At 39.8% G+C, this 23,811-nt stretch overlaps 1 protein-coding gene across 1 annotated transcript in view; it reads right to left on the bottom strand.

Moving 5' to 3' along the window:
* The window catches only part of FLT1 (fms related receptor tyrosine kinase 1), a 114,530-nt gene that overhangs the window by 62,046 nt on the left and 28,673 nt on the right, over positions 1-23,811 (bottom strand). The window contains exons 5-10 of the mRNA XM_067290798.1: positions 19,281-19,443; positions 19,057-19,193; positions 17,351-17,525; positions 15,217-15,334; positions 13,079-13,248; positions 12,516-12,675 (exon numbers count right to left, since the gene is read on the bottom strand). Coding sequence (XP_067146899.1) covers positions 12,516-12,675; positions 13,079-13,248; positions 15,217-15,334; positions 17,351-17,525; positions 19,057-19,193; positions 19,281-19,443 — 923 coding nt within the window. The remainder of the gene's footprint in view (positions 1-12,515; positions 12,676-13,078; positions 13,249-15,216; positions 15,335-17,350; positions 17,526-19,056; positions 19,194-19,280; positions 19,444-23,811) is intronic.

Here is a 23,811-nt window from a genome sequence, read left to right on the forward strand (position 1 = left end):
CTTACACCTGTTTTCCTGCAGATCCTTTCATACTCCTACTTTGTGGTTCCAGCTCTGCACATGCAGAGATCCTATATAATAAATACTCTCTGTGTGTGTGTGTGTGTGTGTGTGTATACATATGTATATTTATACATATTATGCAATCTCAGATCAGTGTAATTGATGTCACTGACTAATTCTAGTGCTAGAAGAATCAGAGTGATCATGATTTAAGGATCCTTCCCTTTCTGGTGGTAAGAATCAGAATTGTGCTACCCTCAGCACTGTACAAACACATATATAAGCTCTTCCTTCTCCAAAGAGCTAACAGCGTGAAAAGGTGAAATAAAGAAAGTCTCTTCACCATTATTTTACAGACAGGGAGAGATGCACAGAGATATTATTAGCAAAATCTTGGCCCAATTAATGTCAAGGAAGAAAATCTCATTGGTATCCATCAGTTCAGGATCTTTCCTGAAATAATTTGCCAGCTGTCTGCCATGAGAAGGGTATGGCAGATCTGGGAACCTGAGTCTCCAGGCAACCTCTTCACCTCTACCCTTCCCTGTAGAGAGTTCCCCTTAAACTCGGGTTTCTCATCCTCTAAGTAGATTTTTCCATGTGCCTGTGTGTGTGCTTGCACATGCATTTGTCTGTGTGCATGCGTGCACACACACATGCACAGAGGCAAGCACACATACAGAGGCACGCTTGAGTCTTTTGTGTCAAGAGCTTGAGAAATAGGCTATTCATTTGGAAAAACAGAAGCCATCAATTCTCCTGTGGATTTCAAAAGAAGCCTTGGAAAGGGGGGAAGGAGGGGTCAGAGCTGCTAAGCTGACACTCCAGAGCTGCAGGAAGCTCGGAGCACATGCTGCGAGGCTGCATGCAGGGCAGGAGAAACTCCTTGCTCTCTAAAGGGCTGACTCGAGACCATCAGCAGACCTACTCACCGCTTTTCGCTTTAAGAATTTACACTTCTTTGAAAGGGCCGGACTTTTATGTAACCAGAAGTCCAGCTTTAAAAACAGACTCTGCTTTGTGGTGCTGGCACACGCACCAGCCCTTGAGAAGTCATTTGGGGGAGGGGAGCCAGCCTGATTCTTAAGAATACATCAAGCTCTTGAGGAAGCAGAGTGTGCCATGTTTGAAGATGCAAAGATAATCACAGTGCTGGGAACCGTCTTGTGTAGCGGAGGAAGCCAAACAACAAGAGGAAAGCAGCATATGCTCCTGATTTCGCACAGGAAGCTAACAGCACCTCCTGCCAAAGTGAGATAAGAAAAATCCCATGGCCTATTCTGGACAAGGCCATGGTTATCAACCCTAGCTTCACGCTGTCCTCACTCCACTCCGCAGCCCGCTCCCTTTCCTAACGAGTTTCAGAGCTCTCACCTCTATTAGCATACAGCATGCCAAGCACAATAGTGTGGTATATTTATAACTATTGATGGGCAAAAGTTTCCAGGGTAAGAGTGTACTTCATGTCATCTTGATATATTTAACTGGAGTCAAACTTCAAACCAGCTTCAAGCTAAAGTCCTGCCTTTGAAACTACCGATCTTAAGATAAAAATGGTTCTGTTATCACCCCAGTGGTTTATACTGGAGTGTAGAGGTTGAGGTAAAGGATTTGTCTAGTTATTCGTGGTTTCTGTATGTCCTAGATGAAAGCTCCAGACCCAGCTTGTTTCCAGACACATCTTTCCCCATCCTGGAGACAGTTCTACAAGTTGTAGTTCAGGTAATGCAGTGATCAATATCAGTGTAAAAGACTAGATCCCTGTATCACTTGGAAAAACATTCACCATCTTCTGTCTTCTCATCTCTTCAGTTCCTCTCTCCCAGTCCTTTAACGTGATGTCAGAGGCCTCTACAGTCTTTCCTTCATGAAAAATCTCATTCAGTTCTCAAGTATGCCTCTTGGCAAAGCCACTGGCAGTCTTGGTCACACTCTAGTTAATTGAGATAAAATTTGGAGATGGTACTGGCACTAGGAGCAAGCAAAAGCCATCTTGCCACTGAGGGTGATCATTTGTGAGACTGATTGATAAACAGGCATAACTTCTTTCTCAGTATATACCATGTTTTAAGACAGCAAGCAATTTCTAGCAACATTGGGGCAACAGTATTATGAATTGAAGTTGGGCTGACTCACATCTCTCAAGATAATGACAAGGTAATGACGACACTAATTTTAAGACAGGAACTCTGGAAAAACCTGGAATTGTAAAGAATATATAGGAACCATTTTCCACTTGGAGGTTATCAAAAAATCTGAATGACACAGGTCTTGACTTCTCTGCATGTTGGTGTTCCCTGCTATGTGATTGGTAGCACAGGGCTGGAGTAGCCACGTGTCCTAAGAAATACTAAATCACTTTGAGGCCGGAAACAGAGAGGCAAAATAGTAACAAGGAGTATGCACAGGTTGTGAAACGTGCTTTACGGGGGAGGGGGAGAACTTGTATGGGAATTCAGCCAGCATGCTTCACTACCTTTGGCTGTAACATTATAGTGTGCTTGTCTATTAAAGAGCTATTGTCCAAGCATTCCTGCTGTAGGTCAAAAATAAGCAGTTAGAGGTTGAAATCCTGGTCCCACTGCATTCAGTGGCAAAACTTCAGTTAGCTCCAGCTGAACTGGGAGTTCATCCCAGGTATCTTCCCCAATGTGCACATACATATGAATTATGCAGATTGATGGGCTTGGAGGAATTTTTCTATAAATGGTAGGAGCTGGATAGCTTTTGTATCATATGTCATGGTTTGTTTATTTATGATAAGTTTGGAGGTTAACAATGAGGGCCAGACAAAAAGTCCTGGTGAGTGGCTCAAGTCTCTTCACCTCTCTGCTGTCACTGTCACTGGTCCCTACTGGTGCCCATGGCAGTGTCAACACTTGCCCACCAAGAACAGATGGGACATCACCAATCCATGTCATCTTGGACATCTCATGACTCCCAGAAGGCCGGACCTCTCTGCCCCTACTCCCCACTCTCAGTCCCCAGAGCAGGGGCAGACTTGTGGCCAAGAATATTATTAGCCATGCTGAGAAATTATTCACTGATGAGCTGCAGGGTAGCTGGAAGATTTCTTGGTGATGTCTGTGCATTAGGCTGGGTTGGACCCCTAGTGCACTGCACAGATGCAGTGAGATGCAGTGATGCAAAGTGAGGATCGAGTTGTTTTCTGTTTTGTAGGACATTCTATGTCTCTGTTGAGAGGGATATTCAGAGGGAAAGTACATTCTCCAGGGAAAATCCCAGTTGTCCTGGATGGTCTTCCTTCTGATGAGTATCTTTGGTACTACATCATTAAGAGTGGTAGGATATATGACATTCATGGCTTTGTTGCATATGGCCATGGCTCTACAGAAAAAGGAAGAGTTTGCCAGCTGCATACCGCCTTTCCTGCCATTAACTGTGTGCAGCCAAATAACTGCATGATACTTCCCTTTCACAGTCATCCTTTCCAAACATGGTGGCTTGTCCTGAACTACACCAGTATGCTACCACAGAAGGCTGATTGACCTGAATTATCTCAGAAAAAGCAGAAAGATCAAGAGCATTCTTACCTATCACACCTTTCACACCTTCATCAGCCCATGCTAGCATTTTCACAGAAAAACCCACTCCTCAATCTGTACACCTGGGCACAATACCAGCTATCCACAACAGAATATGAAGATGACATGGGCATCAGTCTGCTGAAAAAAAGCATTGTGCTTCCAATCACTTTGCCAGTTCTTGAGGCCACTGGACCATTAGAGAACATGGTAACATTTGAAAGTAATTTTTCATTTTTTTGCACATCTTGAGGTGACTTAATTTTTTCTCACCTTGAGTTTGTTATCAGATAATTATATTTTGCTTCTTGACCTTCTGTTTCCTGCTACACACTGTACAGCAGTCTTCATAGATGCAGCACCTGATCATATTTCAGCCAACGCTTCCTTCCTTCCTTCTTGTCTGCCTCCTTTCCCTCCTTTGCTAGATTGCAACCACTCTAATCTCTTGTATAGTCAGTGTGACTCAGCCTTCACTTTCTCTCTCAGAGAATACCAACTGTGTCTTTCTCCACAGTAAAGCTGAATATTGGCTGGAACTACAGAATTATGGCTCAAAGCATGAAGTTACCATAAGCACCTGGAACTTCTTGCTGGGAAAAAAGTGTTTGGTTTTAATAGTCTGTGTAGTACAGAAAGAAAGAAGATGTGTTCTGATTTGATAGATCAGTCAGAAGCTTAAAGAGAAAGACCAGGAAATCTCTACATACAATGGCCACTCTTACCATCTATTTTTCCTGTTTGCAAATACTATCCCTATATATAAAGTCCAAGATATCATTCAGACCCTACAGGTGCAAGCTATTTTCCCTACACAGATCAGTCCAAACAGCTCACTCCACTTCGAGGCATAACCTCATATCTACAGTCTTCCACGAGTCAGGTCTCCACAAAGCCTTCATTCTCATAATGCTGAAATTCCCTGCCTTTTCTTTGCTGTCCTGACTGGATCCTTTGGGGTCTGTAAAGGAGCAGTTTCTCCCCATTTTGCTGAGAAGTTGGAAGCACAACTAACATCCATTTCATTTTCCAGTGATCAGCAGAGGAGATGAAAGAGCTATTGCTGCACTGAGGTTGTGTTTTTTTAAGATGGTCCATCTTCAGCAACACTGTAACAGGGGTCTGAGAGCACTTCTGGGTTGACTGGGGCCATGGACTGAAAGTGCAGGCAGAAAACAAGGAAGGGATGAGAAAGAATGGAGGGAAACATTTTTAAGGAGAGAGGGGAGTCAACTAGAGGGAAAACAGGAAGTAAAGGGAAAATAGTGACAGACATAGACATAAGACCAGGGATCCATCTACCCAGTATCCTGTCTCAACAATGGCCATAAGCAGATGGTTAGTGATGAGTAAGAGCAGCACTAACTTCAGATACTTCCTCCTAACACTGCCCCAGTCACCAATTATTATCAGCTCAAGACCTTCCTGCAACAGAGGCCGTTTTTACATGTAAAGTAACTCCCAGTGGATTTCTCCTGAACTTGTCTGATCTCCCTTTGAAGCTGTGAAGACTTTTTGAATCCACAAAATCATTTGGCAAGGAGTCTCACAGACCTGCTACCCACTGTATGGAGAGCCATCTCCTTATTTCATTCTAAATCAGGCTCCTCCTAGCTTCATTTAATGGCTCCTACCCTTCTTGAACCGGAAAAGGCTTATACAACTAATATTCAGACATCTATGCCCCTCATGAGTCTGTAGATCCCTATTGCATATCCCCTAAGCACCTCTTTTTCAGGCTGCAGAGTCCTGACCTCCCTCCTTCTCATTCCTTGCACATTCCTCTCATTCCCAGAAATTCCTTTGATCCTTCCTGTTGACTTTTCTCAGAGTCTGTTTTGGCCAAGGAAGGCAAAGGATCAAACTGTGTGTGTGCTGCATCCCTGTTCTGCCGCATCCTTTGAGATGAAAGGATCAGAAATGCTCACAGTATAAAAGATGTGGATAATTTATATAGAGTATATAGATATATAGATTTATATAGAGTTATCACGATGTTCTCAGTTTTGCTCTTTATTTCTTTCCTGATAATTCCTAACACTTGATTTGCTTTTTGAGCTGCTCCTGATGGTGACTGCTTTCACAGAACTGTGTGTGGCAACTCTCAGATCTCCCTCTGTAGTAGTAATGGTCAGCCACCTGCCTATCATTTTACATGTGAAATTCAGATTGCTTTTTCCTATGTAGATCATGTACATTTATTTTCAGTGAATTTCATCTGTCGCTTTATCACCCAGATATTCAGATTCGTACAATTCTGCATTTCTTTGCAATGAGCCCTCAACCCAACAAATTTGATTAACTTAGTATCATCAGTAAACTCTGTCACCTCCTTACCATGTTTTCCAGGTTATTTCTGAACATGTTGACAAGGACAGATCCCAGCACCAACTACTGAAGAATTTTACTGGTGGCCTCCCTATACTGCAAGAACTGTCTGTTCCCTCCTAACCTGTTTCCTATTTTTTAACTGACTTTTTTTTTCTGAGCAAGATCTTACCTCATATCTGTTCAAAGCCTTCTGCAAAGGACTCTTTAAAGGCATAGACGTAAAAGGAAAAAGGATGCTAACTAAAGTTTGTATATTTTTATAAAAGGAGTACTCAGTCCAGTAATAGTCCTCCATTCATAATCACTCCTAAGCACACACGCAGTTTGATCCTTCGTCTTCCTCGGCCAAAAACACGGCTGTCAGTGCCCTGCCCAGCTAGTGCAGGGGCAGGTTTCTGGCTGCACGCCAAGACGTCCCACTGGCTCTGTTGTTCCCTTCCAGTATGCAGGGACTCGCTCACAACACCATTCAGTGCCGATGTACTGTCCCTACATACTGCACATCATGCACTCAATTTTGTGTGTGTTGGACTAAAGTGAGTAAAAGCCCAAGCGATCACATCCAATGGTCTGGATGTCCCTGTATGTTCTTCCTTAAGAATGGGTGCCAGACTGTCCCTAATAAAGCCAAGAGACCAGCCTGCAAAGAGAACTAAAGAAAAAGAAACTAGGGAGAAAAAAATGATTATGAGGGAAAACAAATGAAAAAAAGATAGGAAAGTGAAGGTTAAAAATGTGATATTAAGTAGAGCAACCCTGCCTTCTGGATGTTACTGTATTCCTTATGTTTTAGATTTGACCAATGACTAATTTGAAAAATTACTTGGAAAACATAATGCATTTTCTGCTAAAACATTTTCTACTAGATTTGGAAAATTTTGATTTACAGTGATCTGAAAACTAGCAATACTGAAATCTGAATACTTCAACTTTTGCTTCATCTAAGAGCCATAACAAAACCTTTGAAAACATTTACAACAAGCACAGTAGATTCATTGGTGCATTCACTACATTACCCTGAGGACAGACTGTGGCAAACTGTACTAGGTGTATAGTGTGATATACACATGGCTAAACAAGCTTTACAAATATGTCAGGCCTGATCCATATGTAAGTAAAATATTAAAAATGGTCTTTTGCAACATGCTGACTGAGGACAAGGGTATCGTCCTCCTACTTCTTGAGTTTTAGCTGTTTTCAGGTGATAGAAGGTGTTCACGAACAAGCATTGACTTTTGGCTCATAGTGGAGGGCTACAGTGTAGGATGAAAAGTTTCAGCAAATCGTTTGTTCAGTCTGAGGTAGCTCAGAAGCTATTTCAGTCTTCCCTCTTTCTTTTGGCTTCAAATTCTTTGCAGTCCACACTGCCACAAAGTACAATCATGTGTGTGTTCCTCCGCACTTTTAGAAAGACATGTGAAAAGTACAGGGCCTGATTCTTAGTTACACTAATCTATCTCCACAACCTCAACACAATAAGGGAATAACTAGATATTTTATATATATATATACCCATGTTAAGTACCTTTACATTACCAGATCACTGTAAAAGGATTTTCTTATAATAGAGAATGGAAGGCACAAAGGCCACCAGCCAATGTCTTCAGCCAATGTGAATTTAGAGCTGAGCATCTGGCCACATGTCAAATTAAACAAAGGCATTTCTGAACTACCTGTTTATTAATGGCATCTGACCTACTTTTACCAGCTCTAAGGACTAAGACTTCCCCTTCCCAAAAATAGAAGGTGGCATGGGGAACAAAACAGTCACTGTAGACAAACTAATGGGTATCAATGTTTGCAGACATCCACAATTAAATTTGGGTGGTTCAGTACATTTCTAATTAAGTACAATTAACATTTGTTCTTTACTTGTTAATTTTACATACCTCACTGATGTTCCAAACCTAGTTTCCCCTGATAATCTATCCAAGCATATCCTAATGATTCTGCCTTTCAATCCTTTATTAATACACTGACATAAACAATGCAGAAATGCAATTAGACTACTATGCACACATGGCCTGTTTCCTCTTTCACTGAAGCTGGTGGGAGTCTGGCTATGAACTTTCATGATGGTAGCTTCAGATTTTTTATATCTCTGCAGAGGTTTCAAGGCAAACATCTAATTTTTACCTCGCTGTGATCCATGACACACTCTTCCTCCCTCTGCAGTGCTGGAGAGCTATTTCTGTAGAAAGTAATTTACATGACCCCACCTTTACATTGTAGCCTAGCCCTGAAAGGAGGTAATATTCTTTTCTTATCATTCTGTGTCAAATCAGTAGCAATTTCACTAAAGACAATGGATCCACACCAGAGCGTAACAAACTCTGTGGTTTCTTGAGATGAGGTCTCTGGCAGCAATACCCTGGTCCCTGCTGCCCATTTTTGTCTTCAGGTTCCAGCATCAACCCCTTCATTCCCAATTCGGTCTATCTCACAGCTACCCATGGTCTTGCTGGCACAATGAAGAGAGTGGGAACAAGTGAGAGGAAGTTGGAAGTGGGGGCAGAAATAATTTCAGGTGGCTTTATCACTGAGAAGAATTCATATCCTGACACTATAGCTTGGGGAGGAGAAACAAGTACCAGGTTTTCCAATGACTGTTTTTGTAGATATCTCTGCAATACTGGTGTGTTTCTCTTTTTCTGTCTCAAAACCATACACACACACACACACACACACAAAATAAGGGCCCAAACTCTCCAGACTGACATGATGGCAAGGTTGTAAGTTATTAATTCAATACTCAGTTTGAGGCTAAATGTAACTGATAGTTCAAGGAGAGAGAGAAGCAGTAGAGTTGGGAGAGTTGAAACACTCAGGATAAAATGTCAGTGTTGCATCTGTTGGCAGTTTCTGAAGGGCTGATCAGTCAAACCTTGGTCACAGCATGGTGGAGATATTTCTTGAACTGCTGATGTGGAAATGGCCAGAAAGAGAAACTGCCCCCAAATGACACAGGTTGAGGAAGCCAGTGGTTACACTGAACAATATCAGTATCTCATGTCCTTTTCTTGGCAATCTCTGCCAGACTACTTCAAGATAAACATAAATCTGCTGAAGAGATTTGAGTCAAGAAACATTAATGTCAAGCAGGTTCCAGGCATGGAGACACTTAAGGCTCATGGGTTTTAGGCAGGAGACCAGCCTTGCTGCCCTCAGAGTCCCACGGCAAATCCTGTTGCAGCTGCCCCTCTGTGTGCCTGATCTGACACGCTCCAAATTTCAGCAAAAATGAAATCAGAAAGAACAACTCCAGTGTGGTAGCAATGAGGCTGGGGAGGCTGATCGATATTCTTGGACAAAACTCTCCTCTGCTGTATCCACTGAACAACTATGGGCTGCCCAGCCAACGAATAACTACTGAAACACCCGGTCAGCCACGGCTAGTCCCAGCTTGGAACATGGTACGTATCTGCTGCTTTTTCTGGGGTAAGCCGACACTGGATAAGAAGTTCTTCAGAGAAAAATGATAGTCTTTTAAGAAAGACTAATCTTTAAGTTCCTTTTAATTGTATTTTATTTTTATTCTCATTTATTCTTCCACTGACTTTTGCCTGCCATCTCTGAATTTTCTGGCTCTGAATAAGCTTAAAACAAAACAAAACAGAACAGAACATTGCTTTTTGCCCCAGTTTTACTTAATTTTTGTATGTTTCTTTGCTGGGGTGAACATCACAAGTTAATCTTTCTATTAATCTGTCTAGCTACCTAGCTAGTATCTAACAAAAGGTTATTTAGCAGCAACAGAGTTTGTCTGAGCAGAGCAATTTTAATAGAAAATAAAGACCAAATAATTTTAATTATTTAATTGTTGGTCTCTGCATTCCAAAAGACAAGTTTGTTGAATAATTTTACAGCATTTTTAAAAATTTGCTATGAAGAAACCAAGGAAACTATTTGGCCGGCCTCCTGTTATTGGCTTAAGTGATGTGCAGAAGAGTTATGTAAATTGATGATATTAATCTCAAAGTATTAAAATATGTCTACAATTTCTTTAAAGCAATAGAATCCACTGAGATATTTTTAGATTTCTGAAACAGAAATACTGTCTGGAACAGAAATTGGAAGAGACAGTCAGAGTACTCAATGGTTTCCATTAAGGAACCCATAGTCTATATTCCTTCAAAAATGAAAACATCTGATTTTTGCTCTGTGAGTCATTCCCTTGCTTTCAGTGATAGTCCTCAAGTGATATAAAGTTAAGCGCATGTATAAATCTTTGAGTGAACAGAAGCATGCACTGCAAGGTCTTTGCAGCAAGAGGATCTTTTTATTCTGAATGTGCGCAGTGTCCACTGGTACCTTGATACTTGATCAGGATCATTACTGTAATACAGTGAATGATGGTAACCTGTGTGGGTTTATCGACTTAAGGTGAAAATGTTTACATCTGTGCACAGAAATAGGCACTGCACAATGCTGAGCACAAATAGAGCAACATTTTAGCCTTGGAAACCTAATGTTGGGCAGGTAAATCCCAAGAAAGGTCTCTAATGAGAAAATAAGATCCATGTTTGGTCTGCTGCACAAGATGCTTGCACCATTAATCTGTTGCTTAAGCAAACATCCCCTTGTATCACTACTCAGTCCTTTTGTGTGGAAGAAAGTACAGGGAAATAGCTGGGATTAACAGGTTCTCCAGTGAGAATACCTAAACTGGCACAGATGCCAGCATGAGCAAGCTGTGCCAGCTGCCAGGCTAATCCACTTTGCTAGCTTCCTGGAGCAGGAGACAAGAAGTAATTATTCAGGTATATCTGTCGTTATGTGATAGTTAATTGTTACCCTCTTTTTCAGAGGGAGTAATTCAACTCATCCTATGCAAAGCATTACAAACTGTGTTCTCCAGACTCTACTTCTTCAATGAGCATTTAAAGGAGAAGGAAGGGGAGGGGGTTAAAAAGAATTGTAACAGAACAATTATGAAGGAAATTTGGAAGCGTATCTGGAAACAAGCTTGAAATAGAGCCAATAGCTTGTGTTTAAATTGTTACATTTCTCTTTTGATCACCTGTTAAAACACACTTCTAATTACCATTTAATTGAGTCTACAGTGTAGCAGATTATTAAACACCTGCTTGAGTGTATTAATCTTTATTTCTGGTTACATGATCTTTTGTGTTGTAGTGCAGATCTGTGCTTGTTAACAGAGGGAAATATATGACAATGGAAGAGCACAGCTCCAAGTCCCAAAGAAAAAAAAACAATTGGTTTATCAGCACCACACTGTTATTTCAATCCAGAGTTTGCATAAATGTATAAATACTCAAAAAAACCTAAAAGATCCAAATTTTTCTTATATGCCTTTCACAGGGCTTCTCTACTTAGAAGACATTGTGATTTCTTTCATCTTATACCTTACCTAGAAGCAAAAATAAATTATTACTCAGAAGTTTTCAACTGGTGGTTCCAGGGTAATGTAACAGATGATAGAGAAAATACTGACCTCACCTGTTCTTGAAACGGAGAATTTCAGGTTATACCTATGACAGCAAAAGGAGAGATTGCTAGTGCCACCTCTTGGTGAGAAGGGCACAGAAATCCATTTCCATTTGCATAATCCCAAAGAAAGGCATAATGGGAAAAATGATGTGGACTTCCAAGAAGTGCTGACCACTCTTTCACTGATCCAGAAAGCACTTATGAACATCCTTAATTTGAAGTAAGCTGTTTGCCATATTTAATTCATCGGGTTTCTTGTATTCTTGCAGTTAAGCACGTGCTTAAATGTTCAGCTGGATTGGCATTGAAACACAATCCAATGACAGCGTTAAAGAAGCTAAATCCTATGTAAAGTGATTAACTTCAATTGAAACTAAGGAAACTCTGGTTCCTAAATTTTCTTTAGGTGCTTAAATATCTTTGTAGTGCTGTGTTCCAAACAGGTTGATATTTGAACCCTCCATTAATTCTATTGTGGGTGTCAAGTATTAATTGTTAAGATTGTGTCAGAACTCATGATTTGGGAAGCACTTTTGATAAATGAGGCAACGCACAAATTTGTCATCATAAGAAAAAAAGTTCCAAAGAAGGCTTAAATGCAAAAGAGGATCAGTTAAGCGCCACATCAACATCAAGCAAGTTTGTATGATGTCATTTCTATTTTACCCTTTTGAAATACCATCTGGAGAGTGCTGGGCACATTTGGCTTGCCGAACTGAATCTATGAGTCAACAACATATCATAAGACAGATCTGACCTTCATAATAGAAAAAGGGTTTAGATTATTTCTGCTGAATTTCAAAAAAAAAAAAAAAAAAATCACACACAGGGAAATCTCTTCATGGATGACAACACTAGAAAGCATGTGTGCGCTGCAAGGTGTTCTCTACAAGGCTGCTCCCATAAAAATCAAAATGCAATTACTGCCTCTGGACATTGCATGGATGAATAGAAGTGAACTGTAAACATAAGTAACAGTACAAAACAATGGTTCTGCCCTCCTTTTTCAAATAATGATGCAGAGAAATCTGCATTTTGCCTACATGCTTTGCTTAAAAAACACATTGATTAAAAATATACAAACTCTGCTAATTAAACAACGGTCATTTCAAGCTCGATTTCTGTAAAAAGGAAATATTTAAGTAAGGGAAGGCATACTAAATACGAGTAAGGAAACTGTCCTACCTTGTTTTAGAATGGTTTTGTCTACAGGGATACCACATCCATGTGATTTTAGGCTGAGGAATACCATAAACAGTGCATGTCAGCACTTGTTTGCTTCTCAGTAAATACAGATTGGGATCATGGAATGATGACACAGCATTTTCATATATCTGGGGTTTCACTGAAAAGGGTAAAAATTGGAAAGAAATTAAAAGCAGCTCATTTCCAATGTATTGCATGATCCTGAAAATACTACATTCCTGCAGGGTGACTAATAAGAAAAATCCCCAGGAGAACAAAGGAAAACAGCAGGACTACGATGAGTCAGACGAGCAGATACTAACACATTTAAGTCATCAGGAACAAGTCAGCGACCATGGAAGACAGCAGCCCTTCTAATGAAAACCAGTGCCCATCCGCTGATTCCAAGATGGGTCTGTCACTCCACACATGGGGCTTGGTTTTGGGTTCATGAAAATCAGTGAGAAAATTCATAATTACTTGAACTGTGCAAGATCAAGCATTCACTGAAAATCTGGCATTTACATGTTTAGGAGAAGAGTGGGAACATACTATAAACTTACCATTTACTCTAAGAGTGACGGTAAGATTCTTAGACAAGTTCCACTGCCGTATGCTCAATATTATAGTGTAGTTTCCAGCATCTTCTTCAGCAACATCCTTGATGATTAATGAATAGTCTTTAACCATGTACCGGGCACATTTTTCAGCAGCAGGTAGCCCATCTTTTAACCTGTTTAAAAGAATTCCGGAAAGCAAAATTTTGAAAAACATGCTGCTTAAACAGTCTGTGTTACTCCATTTCATGACATTTCTCAGTCTTTGGTCAAGGATCAAGTATATGGCTTGAGATTCTGTTTACCAGAAGATTATCCTTCACTTTTACTTACAAATAAGATTGCTAATATTTATAAAGCACTTTGAAGAATACCTTTCTACATGTTAAAATTGATAGGAATCTGGCAGGACTCTATAGTATTTGAGAGTTAATTAAAATTGCAGCTATTTCTCTGAAGATTCCAGTTTTCTATGCTTGTGACTCCATTTAGTCTACAAGACAACCATTCTGGTTAAAAGTCATTTGTGCAAAAAAAGTTTGCATCATATCTAGTACTGACTGTTTCTTTATGACCTCAGAATACATCCCAGGACAAAGTATTACAGTAGCCTAAGCACAGCTGTGATTTTAGGAAGAGGAAGAGTAAGTAGATTAGATAAGCATTTAAGAATCAGATATCCTGCTATCAAGTGGATGTTTTTAAAGATAACAGAAAACCAACATAGAAAGTACTAGGTGTTGCTCACACACACATTCCTGAATAAGCAGATTTTTTTTTTTCTAAGTCTAAAACATGGCATGAAGCACATTTCAGTAGGTTGCTGTGTGAAGACTGGAATGATATTAGTAGAAGAGTGCAACAGAGTTCTCAATATCATAATGGACTTATTTACTAAAACATGGAATCAATTTGATTATTTACAGGAAAGTCTTACAGTCCTTACAGGAGCACTAAAAATTTGGTCTAAGGACTGTGAAAAGTGTTACACTGTATCTGCATTTCAAGAATCACAGAATGGCTGGGGTTGGAAGGGACCTCTGGAGATCATCTAGTCCAACCCCCTGCTCAAAGCAGGATCACCTACAGCAGGTTGCTCAGGGCTGTGTCAAGTCGGGCTTTGAATATCTCCAAGGATGGAGACTCCACAACCTCTCTAAGCAAGCTGTTCTGGTGTTTGACCATCCTCACAGTAAAAAACAAAATACCAAAGCATAACAAAACAAAACCCCCTCATGTTTAAATGAAATTTTCTATATTCCAGAAGTTTTGGATCTGTATGTGTAGTCAAGAAGTCCAGACATTAAAGGAACAGAAAATACTGTATCAATGGTGAACATCAGCTCCACTTTCTCCATCTAATTTTCCATGTGGAGCTATAAATGCAAAAGAGAGAGTAAAACAAAACAAAGTGTTTGGAGCAAAAATAAATTCTGGCTGGGAGTAATGTGAACTCTCACTGTTCATGTATGTATGGTTTGTTTTCTTAATCAGTCTTGTCACACACCCTTTGTTAAAGTGCAATGAATTGAGCAAGAGCTATTGCTAAATGATTTAAACAAAAAAAACCCTTGAGATCATGAATAGATAACATTGTTTTATATAAAGGTGCTTGGGTTAATACGAAAAACTGTTTAAAAGATTCCTTAAAATAGTATATTTGAGCCAAAGTGAAAGCTCCAGTCACTAAAACCTGTGGATCACCACATAATAAAGCCAGCTTCCATTGGTTTTCTAAAAGTACACGGCTGTATGATTCAACTCTGTCGCTTTAAGGAAAGCCTTCTTTTCTCTCAGTGTCTGAAAGGCAAGTTCAGGTCCCATATCTGAGTCTGAGTGAACTTGAGTGCATCACTTCAGATCAGTAGAGAGATTTAATTGTACAGTGTCCATTGGTTGCAACAGGAGACAGGTATCTGAGCTTTAAACAATCTGGGCTTCCTCTTTCTATTCGCAAAATGGAGATAAAATTTTCATAAATTGTTAAAACTCAGGAAGACCCCGAAAGGTCCAGTAAAACTGCACAGCGTTAATGCCAGTTGTTGTCAATTGAGGGGTCTTATTGAGTATTTTACCAAGGTATTATTTTTCTTCTAAGAAGAGGTCCTGTGTGGAAGTACATGTGGAAGTAACTGTTATCCTACCATAAAACCTCTGGTGAGGGAAATGCCTTCACTTTCACTGGCAAACGATAGGATTTTCTTCCAGCTACAGCCTCCAGCGCAGTTTTTCTTCGATGCTTCAAATTAATGAAGATTTTATCTTAAAGAAATAAAAGAAAAAGAGTGTACCTATATTACTGATTTTCAGCCTGCAAAAGGAGTTGCTATACTAAGAAGAACAGGGATTTAATAATAATTAAATATCTTTATTAATGTTGGTGGTCACACAACAGCAAGAATAAAACCAAAATTCCTAGAGATCTATAAAATGTAAAAGTTCACCACAAGTAGACAAAATACAGCTCCCAGGCCATGGACCTGCCTACAGAAGATACACTCTAGCCAAATACAAAGTTTGTTTCAGTCAAAAAGAAGGCACTGGTTTCAACACAAGTGCATCTACTTGAGATAAGCTGGTCCATAGTATGTGGGAAGCTGAACTAGATGAACAGATGACCCCTTCCCCCTTAAAAGCCAAGAATCAATGAACATTTCAAAAGAAAATATCCTGCTAGAGAGGATTTGAGTCATCTTCAGAGAACCAGTGAAGGAAAGACAGAAACTTTCTGTATCATTGGTGAACAGCTGTTTCATCAAACAAACAAATCTCCATCGCTTCATTGGAACAATCCCAACCTGCTGGAATTTGTTATTTTCCAGTTGCACTGCCCCATATTTCAAACGCACCGGCAAGTTGTCTGATTTCATTAAAGGCAATACAACACAATATTTGTACAATACATTGGAAAATCTTTTTTTCACAAAAGGCACTTACACAAAGTAAAAACATTCAAAAGATGAAAATTTGTTTGAGTGTCCTTTGATAGTACCTAGAGTGCAATATTTAATCATATTATGGACTGTATACGGATTTTTGATATCCATTAAATAAGTGCAATATTTAGTTGCATTTTCAGCATACATTGAAAATGATATGCATAAGACAACTCAGCAGTTTAATTCCACAAGTCAGTTACACCTAAAGATACAACCCTGATCCTGAAAACACTTATTCACATAAGGGTTCACTCTTACTAATATGGATATCTCATAGACTGATGTGCTCATGTGAAGGCTAGCTTCAACAGTTCCAGGTTCTTTGATTTTAAATTTAATTTAAAAGTCAGGTTCTGATGGCTTCAGGCTTATTTATTTGAGAATATAAGAAATGGATATCATGATTCATCCTTAGACTTAGACCAAGATTAGAATAGAGAAAACGAACTGAAATCTTCCCAGAGAATACTACCAGCTGGTGCTTAGTCCACACTTTCAGATGAGAGAAAGAAGGTAGACTTCACCAAACACCTGGAAAAAAAAATTCAAGATTCTAACCATGGGTCATCTGTCGTAGGGGAAACCTACAAACTGCTTTTTGTCATTAATACCAGTGAAGCTCCGAGGATCCTGGATCATCTTAATTGCAGCAGAATGCCACAGAGGATGTAACTTCTTATAGAGTCCCAATGCAACAAGCTTGAAACAATACCAGGAATCTCCAGGTCTTATGGACTTCCAGATGCAGAAGCCCAAGTAGCCCAAGCAGACCACAGAGAACTAGTTTAAGTCTTTCACTGTAAAATCACATTAGTGAGTTGCAGTATCTTGTGCTTGTTTCAGTTTTTGAACAGTCTAGCAGGTGTGTACTCCATGTAGAGTACATGTACCTATTTCTTCATGTTTCATATGGAACAATAATGAATGAATAATGGCAATGTTCATTCATCTGTTCCTTCAAAACATTTGTTCATTCAAAGTAGGGAACAATGGATAAATACTGCAGAAGAGAAACTGGGAGTCTTCTATGTAAATTAACCTTGTATAGTTTTATTTGGAAAATGTGGTTTAACTTATTGCTTCTGCCAGAAGTGAGTACAGGGTCATCATAGTACTTAGCAGACAAGAGTAATCCAACTGTTCATTAACAAGTCTACTGCCAACAAGAAAAAGCAATCATGGAACAAAAGGCACATATTCTCTGTGGTCTCCCACCTTTTTCTACCGAAGACTAGAGTGCTATAAATTCGCTTCCACTTTGTGTCAAGACATATAGATATTGTATGACTGAATTTTGCATATGAGCATTCAATATTCTACAAATACAAATATTTCTTACCATAAACAAGGACTGTTGTGTTAACAGATTTGATTGATGGCCCACTCTTCACATGGCAGGTATACTGGCCTTTATCAATATCACGCACTCTGTCGACAGTGAGAATACTGTAGAAAATATTGGCTTCTGTATTCTTCTGGTCAATACGCTGGGTTATAGAACCTCTCTTCCTTGCCTATAAAAACAAAAACAAACAAAAAAGAATTCAGTCAAATCAACTATCATGATCGTTAAGATTTTTCTTTTACTATCTGCCTCCAACCCTTAAAAAAATCCAGATCCCACTGTACAGTGCAGGCATGCAAAAGATGCCTAACATTTCCACAGGGTCAACAATAAAAATTAGAATTAAAGTTATATATGGCAATTCACTCTTATTTTAACTCAAGTTGCAATAACATCCAAACTAGTTCTTCCCAGATGAAGATCATCCCTTCTGTATGGCCTGTCATACCAACATGCTCAGCTGCCCCATTCCTCCAACTTCAGCATTCCTCAGAAACCCCCAGAGCCACTGTGTGTAGAGAAACACATAGCTTGGTGCTTGGATTCAGTGTCTGTAGGCAGCAGACGCGTAGAAGATGAGGGCATTAACACAAGAAGGGGAGAATTCTGGAAACGCTATAGTCAGAAAAGTGACTAGATTTGGCAAGAGAATAACAGGGTGGAACTGAAGATAATGTGAGTCTGAGGAGTTATTTCCTGCAACTCCCCTTCAGCCTTTGGCCTCAAAGTTTATTTAACCCGGGACATTGTTGTTGTGTTATAAACACTGAGCACCCTTCAGTTGCCGTCCAAATAAAAACAAAGCAGAATTTCACAAGTGTGGGCTTGGTAGGGCAATAATGACCAAGTATGTTATATTTGGAGCATTCCTTGTTGCTAAGTTGTTTATTTCTGAGGTGAAAAAAATGCCAGGGAAAATGGCTACAGTATGAAGGAAGTGATTGCATCAATCTTTCCTATATAATGTAATCATAATTTCAGCTTGTGATTAGGCACAATGAGTGACATAATAAATGATCTTGACTTGAATCACCAGCATAAATCAAACTGACGTGAAAGGAATGGGAGTTGTAAACCCTAAACTAATGTCAAATTTCTTATCAGCTTTACATGGACTCCCTGGCAGTTATTCTGTAAGTGACAAATATTTATGAGGATGCTCCCAATGTGAGGGGAGGAGAAGCACATTCAAGATCATTCCTGTAGTTGTCAAAACAAGAGGATTGTTCATGTGACACTTAACAAATGAGATTTTGGCTAGCTAAATCAAAATATCTTTTCTAAACATGCTTGAGTTGGGTGCCTGACTGTCTGCCAGTCTTTTAAATGAATGTGTTGAGAAAGGCAGCTTCACTGAAAACTTTTTTGTCACAAGAGAGAGCTCCTGCCTGGGCGTGGGTGGTAAATTTCCTATTGTTTCACCGGGTCGCAAAGAAACTCCCAAGGATGAATCAAGTCTAGTGTTCACTTGTGATTATGCAATATACCAGAGTGCATTGTGTAAAAGTGTTTACTTGTTCAATTAAGCTCAAAAAAAAAAAAAAAAGAAGAAGACATAAAAAGACATGTCAGCAAGGGTCACAACGATGGAATGCAAACCATGGAAAGCATTTTGAGGAAAGATTCCTCCTGGGATGCTCCATACAGCACAACGGACAGGAAAACCGCCATGATTTCTTCATTTCAACCCCAGCACTCACCTCTCCAGGATAACTCCACGTCATCTGCACTCTCGTGTTCCAGGCTGCAGTGACAGTGCAATTAATTGCCAGGCTGTCTCCTTTGAGCAACTTGACTAGACGCAAGGTGCTTAACTGGACATCAAAAATTGTGTTGGCTGTATGTTATGAGGAGAAAGAAAAATGAGTAACTTCACCCCAGCAGAGTGCTTTCTGATAGACAGTGACTGGAGAATGCTACTCACTTTCTCGGTGTGTTAGATACTTCGTACTATACTTGTGTCCACCAAGAGTTGTCTCACAGCTCAGGAGCCCTATGAATTTGTACGTTGCCTTAGGTATCCTGAAACCTTTCATGTTGTCCCAGATTATTGTCTTGCCATCAGGAATTAGGGTTTCTCGTGGAATCTGAAAGTGGCAAACATATATCATAAAAATTACTTATCTTCATGCCACTCTCTAATCAAAACAGCCTAATAAAAAGGAATGAAAAAAAAAAACGCCAATCAAAGTAGAAAGAATGACATTTAATTATGCAGATATTTCAAGTCACGTTTTTATCACAAAATAGAAGAAAAATTTGGGTGAAGAATGTGAATGTTTTATTTGTTTCCAAGTTTTCATTATTTATAACAGGATGTAATTTATGACACAATAGATTGACACTATCATTAGTCTCAGTGCTTAGGCTGCTATTCTGTTGGCTCCCAGTTGGCAGCTAAAGTGCTTGTCTCAGAGAACCTTTGCAATTAGGTATCCTGGTGTTACCACTGAGACACAAATACACATTTTTCAATGGAGGTGACAAATGGACTTAATTTGCTGTCATTTAGTGCCTTTAACAATTCCTGCCCAGATTCAATTTGATGCTTCTCATGTTTATGTTGTCTAAAGAACTAGACTGTTTAAAAAAAAAAAAAAAAAAAGGAAAGGAAAGGATATGAACACTTGTTCTAAAGCTGACATGTCACAGTGCACACATATCTTAAAGTCTTTATGTTTGATGTAAAGTACAAATTTTTAATCCACAAAGCTTCCTTGGGCACTTTTATTGAGAACTATATATCAGCCTGAATGAAGAAAGTTACACTGACTAGAGATTTTGAAAAGATGCCTTGAAATACTTTCTATACGTGATATTTCCAGAGGAAAAGTATTCAGCACATTTTAAAATTTTGGCACTTCTAGGTCCCTCTGAAGTTGAGGACCCAACAATGTAAAGCTGTCGGATGTTTTTAAAACTTAAAACCTGAAATCCAACACAGATTAAAATATTGCCATGTGAGATTAAGCATTCCACTTTGTCAGCAGTACAAGTGATAATTTATGTTAGCATCCTTTGGGTTTTAAGCCCATTTTAATATTATATTATATTAGAAAACCTGAAGGGCAAAGCATGACACATGCATTGAGGTTCAGGCAAGACCTCTCGTTTTCACATCAATCCTCTTTTGTCATTATGCAGCCTTATTGACATAACAAATACCACTGTTCGGATAGCATGGAGATCAGCAAAAGGCCATGAATACAAAGCCTAGCTGTGACTCTGCTTTTGCAAAAAAATTTTATAATGAAAGTGGCATATTTTTTAAGACTGCACGTAGTTGAGTTTGGGTGAATTAGTGCCCTAAGCAAAGATCATTCGTACGCACTTCCACGTCTGGGTCAGCTAAACCTCTTGAACCCCATCGCCTCTTTCTCTCTGTGCTCCCAGCCTCACCACGTTCCCTTCATCTCCTTCTTCCCTCTTCTTTGAGCAGAGAGCTTGTATGCTGGCCAGCCCTCTCCTTCCTACCGGCAAGCCATTACGGGTGGTTGCCAGCGGCTGGGGGAAGCGTGACTGCCCAGCACCTTCCTGCGTGGCACACCTTCTCTCCAAAATGCGGCAACCTCAACACTGCCTTTGCCACACATGTTGAGAGCTGTCCTTGAGATCACCTCCACTCATCTCATGCCATTTCCTCCAACAGAAATACACGATGAATCAAATGAACAATAATTACAGTGAGCACAAAAGTGCTGCGGTAGAATTCCTTATCTTTACAACAGCTGATAAGAAGCTATAATAAGCATGCAAATCACAGGGGAGGTGTGTGTTACACACACAAGTAATAGCCCATTACATTATAGCTGGCTGGCTACCATTCAACAGTATCTTGGACTTTAAGAGCTCTGTTGCCATTCCTGTTTCTAAATAAAGCAAATATCTGAGCTTTGTTTAGTCAGTTCATAGTTATGCTTTCAAGACTTTCAGCTGGATTTATCCTCTGCTGCTTTGGTAGAGATCAAACTGTTTCAGCAGAGATGAAAAACCTCTATGGGTTTTCATATACACCGCAAAGAGAAAGTCAAGTCAGATCCTCAGAGCCTCCGTAGACTGACATGTCCAGGGAAGGCACTCACTTCACATTCACTGGTTCATTGACCAATCACTGAATTTGTATTAGCCTCACCTCAGAAGCAGGAAGGTAACCAGAACCAGAACCAAGAAGTGTCTGGAACTTAGAAATAAAGTGCTTACAAAGACGATCTTGTTTTGCAACATTGAAATATAGTCAGTTGTCTGTGCATCCAAAAGGCCCGTCTGCCCTGGAGGCAAATCCTTACATACACAATTTACCCACCTGACACTGCTGAAAACAGAGATGTGCACAGTGATGCACACAAAAGCAGAAATGGACACATTTTGGTTACTGTTAAGGAAAAATTTAGAAAACTGAAGTCTATGACTAGCAAAAGACACTCTGTGACATAGCTGGTCTTTGGTTATGTCAGTGGAAGAAAGACCAAGATACTGCAACAAGCCCCTTTCAGAGTGTAGAAATATCAGGATTTTCTCTCAGAAGAGAACAAGTTCAACAGCTCACTCTCACCCCTATCACTCTTCACAGCTCTACCCTCCCTCCTTATTTGCTTTTTCTTCTTATCTGGTCCTCCTCCACACTGCTCTCCTCTGCCAGTCCGACTGATTCAGGTGGCCTGTCTCCCACTCTTAGAGAAGCACAGTTTCTTTGCTCTGCCCTAAACAGAGGGCCCCTGGCTTCAGGCCACCCGAGAGCATGGAGTCATTGTCATGATGATTGCTGCATGGATGGTACAGAACAGAGGATCCCAGAATCACACAAAAATTTAGGCTGCAAGGGACCTCTAGAGGTCCTTTGGCCCAACCACCCACTCAAACAGGGCCAATGTAGTTCAAGTCATTCAGGGCCCTGTGAAAAAACTTGGCCATCTGGGCATCACAAAGAGACATAAAAAAACCTATAAAAGAACACTGTACTGAAACAGATTGATTTCCACCAAAGCAGCAGAGGATAAATCCAGTTGAAACAACAGATTACCTATGGGTACCAGCACATACTCAGATGCATTCAAAGAAGCAATTTGTTGCGATGGCTGCAGTAAATAGAGAATTTACTATCTACATACTTATCTGCATGAGGCACATCACTGTGGCACCCAGTTCAGTCTTGGCCTTTTACCTTCTTTGCACTTTGTTTCAAATTAGACTTCAGTTTCTTTTGGTCTAGGTTGTGCCTCCTCCTTTGCTCAGCACCAACCACTGAACGTTTTTGGTACCAAGAGGCATTAACACAGTACTATCACAAGGTTTTGGGTATATACATATGGTCAAGAGTACATAGTCAAGGTATGGTTCCCCACGTCTCCAAAGGCAGATTGTATTGCAAAGAGCCAGCTGAAAGTATAGTAAAAATGTACATTAGAGTTTTGTAAGTTTGTCTTTTCTTTCATGTCTGCCCTTCCACCAGTTTAGGAAGGATGGTGTGGCATTATTAAGAATTCAGACCTTTCAGGTGTGTAACTCGCTCAATATCCCTGAGGTTCTTTTTTTTAATCCCTTTTTTTTTTAATATCAAAACTTATTTGCCTCTATTCCTGTGAAGGTCATTGTTGATTTTTGGCAGAGAATCTGAAAGAGTAAATAAAGGGATCAAACCATCAGACCAGAAGGTGATGCTTTCTCAGCTGGGCAAGACAGAAGCAAATGAAGAAGCAAGGGAAGTGCAGACTTTGGTTGTAATAAAGTTTATCTGCTCTTAGGGGTCTTGAATGAGGCTGCCAAAACAATATTGGTGAGGATGATTGTTTTAGGGAATCTGGATATCTGCCTATTAAGCATTAGATCAAAACTATCAAAAATTTCACAGATCATCAAATGATGCGTAAGTGAAAGAACCACCAGCTGCCGCAGAAATAAGTTATATTTGGACCTGAAGGTTGGATTTGAAATAGGAATGAAGATCTCCGTCCCTATTTTCAGTTGCCTGCTTTATTAACTTCTTGATCTTTAAGGCTCCTTCTATGTTGTATATGGATTGACATTTTATACAGTGTAATTTGTACAGACATTCAGCCAGAACAACACAGCATCACAAAAGGATTGACTAAAGTAAAGATGAAGTTTTAATAATAAAACCATTTGTAGTGTTGAACACGGATAATAAACCTTCCTGATACTGGTCCACTAATACTAAAAAGTAGCGCTACATAGGAATAAAATGCTGTAGGCGGTGTTCACATGACTTTACCAATGAGTTCTTTCAGAAGGGAGAAATTACAGAAATTATTCCATATTTTGACTTCCTGGCAATACAGAATGCAAAGTCTAATGACTCTAATGCTGGGGGTGGTTTTCCAGCTCCACAGGATTGTGTTATGGGGATGCTGACTTCCTCCTTTATTGCTAAATGGAAAACACAGGATAGTTTTTTGCCAGCTCTCCAGAAGCAGTATGCCTGCAGCTGTGAAATGCAT

Source organism: Apteryx mantelli, chromosome 1 (assembly GCF_036417845.1).
Source record: "Apteryx mantelli isolate bAptMan1 chromosome 1, bAptMan1.hap1, whole genome shotgun sequence".
Taxonomy (NCBI): domain Eukaryota; kingdom Metazoa; phylum Chordata; class Aves; order Apterygiformes; family Apterygidae; genus Apteryx; species Apteryx mantelli.